Raw genomic sequence first — 13476 nt, 5'->3', positions numbered from 1 at the left:
GTGTGTGTGTACTAGTTATGTGTATAAGTTTTATATTTCATATTTTTCTGATGGATTGGACTGCTCAGACAGAGTTTCATTGTTTACTTGCAATGACAATAAAGATATATCTATCTAAAAGCAAAACTAAAGTGTAAATCCATTATATATATATATTTTATAGAGTGGTTGTCCACCAATTGGAAGTTTGGCATCCAATTTCAGTCGATTCAGTCCACATGTTGATGTGTACTTGGGCAAGATACTTAACCCCAAATTGCTCCCGATGGCTGCACCATCAGTGGATGAATGCGTGTGAATGGGTGAATGTGACATGTAGTGTAAAAGAGCTTTGAGTGATCGAAAAGACTAGAAAAGTGCTCTATAAGTACAGTCCATTTACCATTTTACCATTTATTTTATATTTTATACCATATATACTGCACTACTCCACTAACTATGGCTAGCTATATTTTGCAAAAATATAACAACTAAATGCTGCTTTTCCATGTTTTTAATCATTTTATTTTATTTATTTTCCAGACAGACATGGAATAGATAGATTCCTTTATTGTCATTGTATAAAATACAACGAAATTCAAAATCCAAGGCAGAGAACGGAGCTCAATTAAAAAGTAATAAATAATAAAATAATAGGGCGAGATAAAATATAATATATACTGCACATGCAACCATACACATACATACTCAGTCATACAAAAGTGCCAACATATTTCATATTCACAGTAATATTTCACAAGTTGCACTTTGGTGTTTGTGAGGTTTATGTGTTGTTAGGTATGAGTTCAGGTTTGTAATTTTCATTTCAAGGTAGAAGTGGCTTGTGTATCTTTGTATCTATTTAATTGCAAATCTCTTTTGAATGATATGGACTACATTTGGTAAATAGGCTGCATTTATATTTACTGTCTCCCGACTACTCAAAGCACTCTAAAGTACATGTCAACATTCAACATCACATGCTGATGGAGCTCAGTGAAATGACCTGACCAGATCTAATCAACTGTAAAATAACCAAATGAAAAAGAAAAACTATCTAATGAGAGCAGAAAAGAAGGAATGAGGGAGTTGGGATGGTGGGTAGGGCAGGGTGGGGTGGGGTAGGGTAGGGTGGGATGAGGAGGAGACTATGTGGGGGTGAATTACCCTGGTGGGTGGAGGAGCTGGGGAGAGGAAGAAACAGGGCTGTGACTGGTTCCACATGAGGAGGAGAAGGAGGAGGGGGTGGGGGGGTTAGCATGGGATGCCTGTGCTATGAATCAGCTGTCTAAATATGGTCCATGCTCTTCATCGCTACACACCCATCCACTCCCTGTACACAGTGGATAGACATCTCCTCTTCTTCTAGTTTATCTTTTCCTCTTACTCTCCCACGTATATTGTTCCACCCCTCCTCACAGTGATGAAGGAATCTCCATGGGTCAATCAGTCATCTATTTCTCTAAGTATAACAGTCTCTGATGTGAGTGGCAGTGGCATAGTTGCAGGCAACAGTCAAGATTCCCATTTGAGTCAGAGTTGGTAAGGCCATGAGGGATGGCACGACAGCCTTAAATCAAGCTTCATCATTGTAACTGGGCTAGACCTCAGAGGACCCAACCTTTTTGACAGGCTGAAAATATATCAAATTTAAGGGTTTCAATTACACCCCTCAGTCTTTGCCTATTTTCTTTGACATTCAGTCTTCAGGAGTGGTGGAAAGTACATTTACTCAAGCACTGTACTTAAGTGTAATTTTAAAGTACTTACTTTACTTGAATATTTCCATTTGAAGTTACTTTATACTTCAACTCCTCTATATTTCAGCAAAAACCAAAGATTAGAGAAAGAGATGAAAAACTGAAAACACATTTGTGTATCAGTTCTTTGTTTTTCTTCTTTCCTCTCCCATTAATCATCTCAGCAGCCCTCACATTTATCTGCTGACCCTTTGGAGGGGCCCCACCCCTAGGTTGAGAACCACTGGACTAAACTAGCTAACTGTATATAAAGTAGTGTAAACTAGCTAACTGTATATAAAGTAGTGTAAACTAGCTAACTGTATATAAAGTAGTATAAACTAGCTAACTGTATATAAAGTAGTGTAAACTAGCTAACTGTATATAAAGTAGTATAAACTAGCTAACTGTATATAAAGTAGTATAAACTAGCTAACTGTATATAAAGTAGTATAAACTAGCTAACTGTATATAAAGTAGTGTAAACTAGCTAACTGTATATAAAGTAGTATAAACTAGCTAACTGTATATAAAGTAGTATAAACTAGCTAACTGTATATAAAGTAGTGTAAACTAGCTAACTGTACGTATATAAAGTAGTATAAACTAGCTAACTGTATATAAAGTAGTGTAAACTAGCTAACTGTACGTATATAAAGTAGTGTAAACTAGCTAACTGTATATAAAGTAGTCTAAACTAGCTAACTGTATATAAAGTAATATAAACTAGCTAACTGTAGGCCTATATAAAGTAGTATAAACTAGCTAACTGTATATAAAGTAGTGTAAACTAGCTCCACCTCCAGCAGCTACAACAGTAACATGCTGCTCTAACACTGATGCTATTAATAATCTAATGATGTCATATATAATAATATATCACTACTTTTACTGTAATACTGCATACTACATCACTCATAATACTGCAGTACTTTTACTGTAATACTGCATACTACATCACTCATAATACTGCACTACTTTTACTGTAATACTGCATACTACACCACTCATAATACTGCAGTACTTTTACTGTAATACTGCATACTACACCACTCATAATACTGCAGTACTTTTACTGTAATACTGCATACTACATCACTCATAATACTGCAGTACTTTTACTGTAGTAGTTTCACGATGGACTTTAATTTGTAATGTAGTATTTTTACATTACTGTATGAATACTTTTACTTAAGTTAAAGATCTGAGTAGTTCTTCCACCACTGGTTTTCAGTGATATGTCATTGTTGTTTCTCTTAAGAACCATTTAAGAATTATTCAAGTCCTGGACCTGCTTCATGCATTGCATTAGTATCCTTCAGCATGTGTATATACTCAGCATTAACAGCCAGCAATGAACATTCAACCTCCTCAATCACAGCACCTGTTGCACTGTTTTGTTTTCTCTGTTGCTTTGTTCACTGTCTAAGTTCAAGTGTGGTTGATGTTGTCCAGTAGGTTTTGTTTTCTTCAGAAGTCCAAAAAGTCACTCAGATTTTTTGTGCATGTGTGTCAATGCTATCAGCAAACACTGAAGGAGAAGGAAGAAGGAATCCTCAGGACTGGCTGTCTCACCAGAGCTAACTAAAACGTATTTATAAAAAGTTATTAATGTGATGAAATATGTGTATAGTTAGTTTGTCCAACCAAGAGGATAGTTAGAATGTATTACCATGAACTTTCATTTCCATGACCTTCCATTTACTGTATGGATAGTGCACACGTCATTTAACTTAAATGTGAAATGTTTTGGGAGTGGAAAGCAGCTGTCTCCAGCTGCTGGAAAGTACATTGATGAGAGTGGAGTTTGGAGGTGAAAACCAAAACAATGAGCTAAAAGAGGCTAACAAGTTCTGGAGTTGAGGGGTTCTGCACAGTTGGTGATAATTCCCTTAGTTGGTCACTATTAAAACAACCTTTACATTACATTTGATTTAGAGCTTTAATCAACTAATACTTTCACCACCCAGTCGTGCTCCCTCTGTCTCACACACACTGTGGGGAAGAGTTGTCACATTCCAGTTTGGATCCACAGTAAGTGCAGTAAGCTCTGCTCTCTGGCAGCATATGGACTCAGCTGTCAAGGGACTGAAGACAGATGTAAGGGAGTAAAAAGTCAGGCTTACTGGACATTTGGGCTTAAATGAGCCAAAGACACACACACACACACACACACACACACACACACACCTCCACAGTTACAAACACACCCCAACGCAAACAAAAACTCCCTGAGGAGGACAGCTGTTCATGTTAACAGGGAGCGAGTTGCTTCCAACTGATGTGCTGACAGAGCTGCCACTGATTAGTCTCCACTTACGCATCATACAGTAGCCTGAGCTGGACATGCATTCCACTGCATTTATGGAGTACTGTTTGCATTGTTGGCAGTCAACACAGGTGCTTTTGATTTCACTAATATTAGTTTTTGACTGATAGTGATGAACTGTACCAAAATAAAATATATTGTAACACGACTAATGTCCTTAATTAATGGTAAAACTCTACTGAAACTTGGGTTAAGTTAAAACGGTATCCATACTTGTGTGGAGTTGGCCTATTATGTATTGCTACTGTACAATTAGTTATGGACTTTCTTTACACTACCAGATGCTTTTATAAATATTAAAATGCATACATATTTACCATATCTGACAGTGAGAAAACAAGATGATCAGAGTCATACATCCCATCAGTCTAAGCCTTGTTAAGACCACACTTGTGGAAGGGGGCCCTGGAGAGAGCGGAGCGAAGACTGGCGGGTCGACAGCCGCTAATAAAGCAGAGATTAAACACCCTGTGCTCCACTACAAAGCCCTCGTGCTGTGTCCTCCCTGTGTGAGCTGGCTGTCTGTAACAGTAAACACCACTCAGTAACAGTGTGTTTTTATTATCAGCAGAGCGCCTGGGCAGGGCTTTTTCCTTGGGGCATAAACAACACTAGTTCAAATCAGGGGTGTCCAAATCTAAAGTCTGCAGTTCTCCCTTTACAAAGACTGAAAAGTGAAAAACAATTTTGTAAAAATGTCTGGAAGAAATCAGAAAAACAGTATCTTGTCGCTGGGATGCATGTGTCACAAAATCATAAATAAACAAATATGAGGTCATGAAATCCCAGATTACTACCTAGAGACCACTTCATGGGAATGATGTGTACACCAGAGGGTCTAGCTATGTGGATGAAATTATTTTTAGAACTCATTACTGAAACTTTAGACTAATCCGACTTATGTTGGTGACCACCTGAAGCAACATCAACTACCTCTGCAGGTCCAGAGACAGAACCAGTGCTGTGGAAGAACTGCCATTTATTCTATTCTATTCTGTTTCCTAAACGTAAGGCACTACTAACACTATCCTTGAAATGAGCTCGATCCCACTGGAGAACAGCTCAATGGGAACAACAACACACCTTGTAACAGAAACCTGGAACTCAGACACAAGAAGGCAAAGTCAGAGTGCACCAAGCTGCTCATTCATTTCCACTGAAACAAATGTGAAGGGCAAATTCTTAAAACATTCTTTCAGGCAAGAAGTTACATATTTTCTGGGCCAACTCCAGACATACTACTTTGGACATGATGACCTCTGAAATTAAAATCCAAGATGACTGAATCATAAATATTAGCAGTGTGATATGATCCAGTACATACATACAGCATGTCTATTTCTATGAAGTTTACATGTTTTATTCTATTTTCACTGCAGTTATGTATTACTGTTATGTGCTAGTTTTAGAGCATTTGACAGTATGGAAAAAAATCAAGAATAGACACCATTTTCATGTCTGGAAGGTAAAATTAAAGCTACAGCCAGCAGCAGTTAGCTTAGCATAGAGACTGTAAACAGGGGGAAACAGCTGGCCTAACTTTGTCTAAGAAAAATCTTTCTCCCAGTACCTCTTCATTTCTCTGAGTAGCACGTTATATTGGGAAAATTGCTCCTGACAAGAAAGAGTCCCCATAACATAACTTGTTAAACTTTACACTTTAGTTTTTCTATGAATGAAACACACATGATAAAATATGCTAATTAGTTAACTACTGGTAGGTGGATGTTGTTGCCTTTGGACCAAAGCTAGCTGGTTCCCCCAGTTTCCAATTTCCATGCTAAGCTACGCTAACCAACTACTGGTTCATATTTAACCAGCCTCTATGATAATGAATCTTCTCATCTAACTCTCAGTAACAAAGCAGCTAAGTGTGTTTTTTCTACAACTATTGCCCTTAGCAATTTCAATGTAGTACATGCAGCTAAGCATAATATTGCATGTTACACATACAGTATGCTGTTTAGACTATTTGATTCATTATGTAGACTGGCATGATACTTATATGCTAGAAGCTAATAGCCACATATTTTAAGTACCTACCTACAAATAAACTCATCAATGCTCTCTGGTGAACAAACGATGGAATAGAGACACTGGCAATGACCTCAGGTATCTTTGACATTACTGTGCAACTGACCGACACATATGCTGGTATCAGCTGTAATAACCCTTTAAATGGATTCAAAGTAGGGTGACAGTTGCAGCCGAGCTTGTTTTGTTTGATTTTCTATTATGTTACAAATACAAACTGCTACTATATCACTACTACTGCACGTCTTTGTACCTCCACTTTCAGATTGTATATGGAAAAATAAGTCGACAGTACTAATGAATCCTAACAAAGGAGCAAAAGTATTTTTGCTCTGACATACTGTCCTAAGTGGTCAAGTAAAGTGCTACAGTTCACTGTCTCTCTGTCTACCGCTGATTTTGAAAGAATCTGGCCTTAAAGGGCAACAGAGGAGCACAGCAAATTGAAAACAGAATAACACACTGTGGTTTGCTTTTTTAATGAAGACGAATCTGACCTTACGTCATAGTTGGCAACCATAAACAAAGCCAGTGTTTTGAGTTAGTGAGAGAGCCAGAGATAGGCATTTCAGGGGGAGTTTCTCTTGCCACAGGGCCCAAGCAGTTGGCTAACATGAGCAAAATCCCAACCCACTTTGTTTTTCACTGTGTGATATTTCAGCTAGATTGTATCGGAAATTTGCAACACTCAGCTTTTTTAGATACTAATTAAAAAGCTGATTTATGATTCTTTCAGATTGGGAAATAGTTCCATCATCAAATTCCTTCAAATGTAATGTTGGAGATTAGTTTTTGTTTGCTGAGAGCTCTGCCCCTCTCATCTGCTGATCATTAGATATAAAATATTGCACTGGTATGCCAAGAAGATGAAGCCAAGTATATTGTGCAAATATATTACATTAATAGAAAACATTTCATAGTTAGACAGCCTTGATTGCCTAAGATGGAGCTCTCATTTGACTTCTGCACGGCTTTCAGAGGCAGAGAGAAACCAAGAGAGAGTGAGGTCAGTCCAAGCCATGATGTCTGAGTCAAGGGTGGAAACTCTGAATGTTCTCGCGCCACTGTGCAAAAAGCTGCAATCACACTGGAGTTTCACTGGCTAAAAAAAGACACAGGGTTCCCCTCAACTCCCCTCAAAGAGAGAAAGAGAGAGAGAGGAAAAAAATGTACTCTGTAGTTTCAAATCTGTCCTTCAGAGCTCTCTTCTCTTCTGTCCCTTCATCTCTCCTAACACTCCTCTGCCTTAAACAGGACCTTGAGAGTGCTTGTGGTATTTTCCATCTTTGTTTAAAAAAAGGGAAAGAGTGAAATGACTTTCCGAATGGATTCCGTATGACTTGGGCAGCCAGCAAGCTTGGCTCACATGTGAAGGCTTGTATTCTTTAGTCCTATACATAGCCTGCTATGGAAGGAAAATATCTGGAAGCCACCTGGAGTGGATACTGAGTACTGAACCAATGTACAGTAGATTTGGGGTGGGGCAGGTGTGGTGTAGAACAACATCTGGGAGCATAACAATCACAGACACACACCCATGATCACTGCTTCTGTATGTTGTCTCAACACAATTGTTGTACATAACAGTATAATGAAAGAAAAAAAGTAAAAATCACCTAGATAAATGTTGGTATGTATCATGGGATACAAAGACAGTCTGTGAAAAGTTACACATGAATAGTAGGAAAATGTAGCACATACCATAGTGGAAAATAGCTGGAAGCTTTTTTTCCGATAAATAAGTTTAGTGTGAGTAATGTATCCGGTAATTGTTTCCACAGATGTGATGTGCTCTTTTTATATTGAATTATGTATTTGGTTTTTAGCATTAAATTAGATTTGTTTCTTACTGAACTGTGTCTGTTTGTATTGTACATAGCTACATTTCTGGACCAGTCATAACTGCATTCACTATTTACTGGTTTATTATTCATATTGAACATTCACATCTTTGTATCCCTCCCTATATTCATGTACTTTTTGTTGACACTTTTATGCTACTAATTTGTTTTGCAAAACATATATTGAAGTAAACATAATTTCTTTTAGATATATATCTTCATTGGCAATGATTTTCCAGTTAAGTGACGTTTTAGGGAGGTGGTCAGAGTGCATGGTTGGCATTTTGGCCAGAGATTGTGTTTGGTCAGCTTCATGCTAAGGATGAGGGTTATAGTATATTATTCACATAATATGTATAAACTTCAAAGCTTCAAAGCATCTCAACTATAAATATAAAGAATATTCCTGTTTGCCATGAGTGATTATGTATATAAGTAAGTAGTAGTCAAATAAGTAAGAGGTTTAGATTACTTTTTTATTTCTTAAATGGTATCTGTCTTCTGAAAAAACATGACTTTTTAAGTGGCTTCCTTATGATGCAGTTACAGGGATAAGGGATAGCTCTTGCTAGCGCCTGTCACTTAAGCAGTCGTCAGCAATGCTTTGAGGTAACGTTTAACCACTCCCTGAGATCCTCTGCACCTCAGCAAATTAAGAAACATCTTTGGCAAACCAACACTTTCCAGTTCAACTCTATTAAACCACTAATGAATAATTTAAAGCAGGATGTTTGGTAAGTAATGAGGAGTGATGAAAGTTCTGTTTGGTTCACCACTGGGCCACACCCATCCCTAAGCCAATAAGATGTCAGGTACTGTACATAGACTACCTAACATTTCAAACATGCAACTTGATACAAACTTCATACACAAAAACTTTCTCTCACCTGGTAGATCATGACTTTAAAGTTGCGTCTCTTGAGCAGCTCAGCCTCGTTGTTCTCCAGCTTCTTGATCTGTCCCCCTTGCTTCTCCAGGGTGGCCCGCACAGTCTTGACATTGACGCTCACCTTGCGCACCTTCTCCATCATCTTGTTGACACTGTTGGATGTGGTGCTGTGGCTCTTGGCCAGTTTGGTCAGCTCGCCCTGGATGTTGCCCACAGAGCGCTCCATCTCTTGCTGCCTGGCCTCCAGCCCAGTCTGGGTCTGCTGGATCTGGTCCACTGCACCGATGATCTTGTCAAGCAAAGACAGCACCATCACCCCATTCACCTGCGGGTCCATCTTCATGACATCGTCTTTGTCTTCAGCAGCATCCCCCTCTGTACCCATGGTGGACAGCTCTTTCTTTGCTGCAGCAAGGACTTCCTCTTCATCGTCTGAAGGTGGCAGGTTGACCTCATCGTCTGAGATCTCAGTGAGGGTTTGTGGCTCCAGCTGAGCACTTGTGGACTCCAGTGCTTCCATGGTTGCCATGCCAGTAGATTTATAGTGGGCAGTCAGCTAATCAATCTTCTTCACCACTTGGTCTTCAAGATTCCTTTTCAACTGTTCGCCTCTCACCTGCTTCTTCCCTTCTTCAGTTCTCCGGTCCTCTGTTCTATTTTCTCTCCTACTTGCAAACTCGTCTAGCTCTCTCAGGCATACATACACTTTAGCTTTCTTTCTCTCTGTCTGTCTGCCCTGTCTACTTCAAATCCCTGGGTTCAGGCCAATGCGCAGGGGAAGCCAAGCAATGCTGGATGTTACCACATGGGCTTTAGGATGTGAATGCCTCACCAGGCAGAGAAACCCTCCAGTCAAGCTACAGCCGGCAGTGTTTTCTCTCTCAGCCCCCCTCTTTTTTCCAGTGGACTCTCCTCCTCTCTCCAAATCCCTCCCCTATCTCCTCCCTAAATACACACACACATCCGTAAGACTCCACCTACAGCTGGTCGGTCCATCCCTTCCATGATTCGCTAACACACCCCCTCGGTCTAGCTTTGTCCCATCAGCATGGTTGGAATAGTTAGAGAAGAGTTGAGCTGATCCACTAGTATACAAGCTCAGGCACAGCAGAAGGAGGAATGTTAGGCAGGATCTGTTCCTGTTTCCACTCATTTTCCCCTTCCTTAAAAAGCTTGATCAGTAAAAGGAAGGCAGGACAGCACTTATTAATGAAAAACAACAGGAAGGAAAAGGAACACTCCTCAAAACAGGACATAGAGAAGTTAAGATTGGAAAGACAATAATCTTTTGATGACTTCTAGGGGTGGTGCTGCTATGATGGTCAACAATTCATATATTATTTTAGCAAATAGAGTCACGTATTTGTGCATTTTGCTGCTAAAACTGAACTGCTGCTAGTTTGACAAATAATAATAACTCAAGACCCCATTTAGTTGATTTTTCCAGAGTTTTGACTCCACCTCACCACCTTCATAGTGAATGGTGTTGGCTCTCAACTGAAAGCCACCTCGAGGAACAATTATTCTGTCAAACTACTGTCCCCAAGGTTAAAAAAAATATCTCTTAAATTCAAGTGCAAACTTTAGCATTAGTTTTGTCATCAGAAAAAAACTAATCCTGGCTTTAGGAGATAATATAACATATCACAAATTCCTGTAATGAGTACAATTTCATCCATGATAGCTCCAAGCAGACTACTTTCCTGAACTTTTGATGTTTCCACAAATTGTTTGCATATTTTCGATTGATAATTGATGTATTGATGATATTGGTGGTTCATTGTAAGATTTTTTTATGTCACGTTATCCACAGGAATCTATCAAGTAAAGCAGTGGAAACATAACTTTTATCTTTCATGAATGAAGCCAACATCCTCTTGGAATGGAGTCAAAACCAAGACCCTGTTTAGGTTCAAGCACAAGTCCAGACAGCTCTAAAGGGGCGAAGACAAAAGCAAGACCAAGACACAAGTAGAGTGTGATTTAGGGAGGCAAAGCAAGAATATTTCATTTACATTTATTTAATTACAAGTGATCCCAAACATTAAAATAGATGTGCAAACACCCACACATACAGTAGAGACAGTAAAGAACACACATCCACTCAACTGACATAAACCACAGACACAGAAAATACAGTAACTTATCAGCACTCTTTCCAGATGTGTATTTTAGAAAACCAACACATGATGAGGAGACCTTTAGAGGTCTAACTGTCAAACAAGAACCTCGATATTGAACAGCTACACATTAAGATGACCATCACATTCTTACTTTACACTACACTACATAAAGAGATCACTACTTTCTGCACTGTTACTGAATGTTGGACTGGACATACATTCACTGCCAACTTGTGGAATCATGCAATGAGTCAGTGAGGAGGTCAGAAATGTTCCAGGGAGCCAAACCATAATGTGCTTTAAAGTGTTGAATTTCAAAGTAGATTTTTTTTGTTGCAAAGTCCACTTTTGGTTATTTGAAGAGTTTCAGTAATGGAATAATGTCCTACGTTGCATGTAAGTGTAATGCTGCACGGTTGTACATTGTACATTATTGTAATTGTTGGTTGATTGTAATTGTAATTGTTTATTCTAAGACTATTTCCATGTAAGTAATGGGAGACAAAATCAACAGTCATTCAGTGCAAAAATATAGTCAACACTATTATAAGGTTTCAGTGTTTTAAGGTAAACAAGAGGGTTTATTTAGAGACAATGTTTTTAATGCAATATTCCCTCCTTGTGTTTCCACAGACAGTGTTTCCTTGCTGAGCTGTCACACAAAAAGGGAATGTTGTACTAACAGATACTGAGGATTTCTCATATTATTTCCAGCTGTATTTTAGAAGCACTTTTGATTTGTCTCTCATGTCTTGTATTGGAATCACATCGGGAGGGCATTCCTTCATAGCTAGTGTAGACAGGAAGAATGGTTACAACAAACAATAACTCAGTGTACTGTGAGAATTGTTTTCAGACAGACTTGAAAAAATGTGAACATATTCTTTCATATATGGTAGTGCACCTTTGCTATGCTGATTTACATTGTGTTAGTAAACACCCTTCTAAATGGAAATATAGTGCAACAGAATTTGGGAGGTAATATTCAATATAGGTAACCCCAGGTAATGAGCACGGTGTGTGAAGGGGAGGGCAAACAGTTTTTGACCGTGTCTCTTTTCCTTGTTGAATGAATGAATAACAAAGGAAACTGATGAATGGAAAACTTACCTGTGATGTCATATGGACTCAAAAGTTATACCTGTGTTCAGCTGAGAAAAATAATTGAATGAAAATAAATGGGTCATCGCACTCAAAGATAGACACCGTATTGGACATGGTTTTTTATTGTTACCCAGAACACGCGTCTGAACAAGTTCTCCCAGTTCACCCCTCAGAGGCCAAATGTAGTCTTGATTGAAAGACTCTACAGTAAATATACAACAGCATACAGCTATATCACAGTCATCTGTTGCTTTTTACTACAGCAGCATATTGTGATATTACAGTTATTGCAGTTTGCTGTTAGTGCATTACAGTAATTCTACAGCAACATACAGTACAGCTAAATCACGGTAATTTGATGACATAGCAGATTGGAAAGTCACAATATACAACTGCCGTTTTACAATCATTTCCTGTAAAAAATGTCACAATAACTTACCATGAAAGTAATACAGATATGACTAGTAATTTACTTTGAACTGAGTTAAATACTCTACAGTGCAGGCTGGACTTCCTATTGTTTATTTGGATAATCCAGCAAAAAGAGACATGGTTGAGATGAAGTGAGCAATACATTTATATAATGTCAAAGTCAAAGCAGCAGAGAATGAGATATCCTGACTTTTCATTTTGTATATGGGTCAAGCTCCCAAAACATTAGAACCTCCATTTCCCATAATGCAACTCTATAGCATTTTCTGATAAATGCACATCAAAATCCACACCTCTTGTAAAAAAAAAAAAAAAAAATTAAATGAAGTCCATGCTGAGATAACTCTGATAACCCTTACATACTGTTCATATTCTGACTCATAATTAGTGTCTACACCAATTCACATTCATTAATTCCCCATCAGTCATTAATAATTGTTTATTAACAATTTATTACGGAAAAAATACATTTACAATCAGGAGAACATTTTATAGAATATGAAGAATACAACAATACGTTTGATTGGTGATTTTTTTAATATACACAGGTCAAAATTGTACATTTGCATATTAAACAATGTGTATCAGCTGCAAACACACACACACACACACACACATACACACACACACACAAACTTCCTTTTTTTATACTGTGGGTCACATTAGGAAAGGTCGGGCTATGTGTGGTGTTTTACAGCTTACAGGTTAAGCAATACTGTTGGCAAGATGCATCATAGATGCTTGAATTAGCTTATATTTGGACTCACCATTTAAAAACGTTGATATTTTATTTCATACGTATCTCAGTGGCATCCTGCGCTTTGCTATCTTTGCACAGCAAGCAAACACTTTCTAATGCACACAAGTTATGAAAACCACATGGCACCCCGGAATGAGGCAGAAAGCTATCTTTGAAAAGCTGTTGCTCGTAGAAGTCTGAGGCAGTAATTTATGTACATTATGGGAGTTCCATGCTTCCAAAATTGCTCACTGGCAATCTGCCAGT

At 38.4% G+C, this 13476-nt stretch overlaps 1 protein-coding gene across 2 annotated transcripts in view; it reads right to left on the bottom strand.

Annotated features, from left to right (window-relative positions):
• Positions 1–9662, bottom strand: part of LOC128381020 (caveolae-associated protein 1-like) — a 45511-nt gene extending 35849 nt beyond the window's left edge. For both annotated transcript variants that reach the window (XR_008323529.1, XM_053340956.1), the window contains exon 1: positions 8810–9662. Coding sequence is in view for 1 of the 2 variants with exons in the window: in XM_053340956.1 (XP_053196931.1) it covers positions 8810–9340 (531 nt within the window). In the remaining variant the exon portion in view is untranslated. The remainder of the gene's footprint in view (positions 1–8809) is intronic.
• Between the last annotated feature and the right edge of the window lie 3814 nt (positions 9663–13476).

This window comes from Scomber japonicus, chromosome 20, assembly GCF_027409825.1.
Source record: "Scomber japonicus isolate fScoJap1 chromosome 20, fScoJap1.pri, whole genome shotgun sequence".
Taxonomy (NCBI): Eukaryota; Metazoa; Chordata; class Actinopteri; order Scombriformes; family Scombridae; genus Scomber; species Scomber japonicus.
This window is presented reverse-complemented; position numbering and strand designations above follow the sequence as displayed.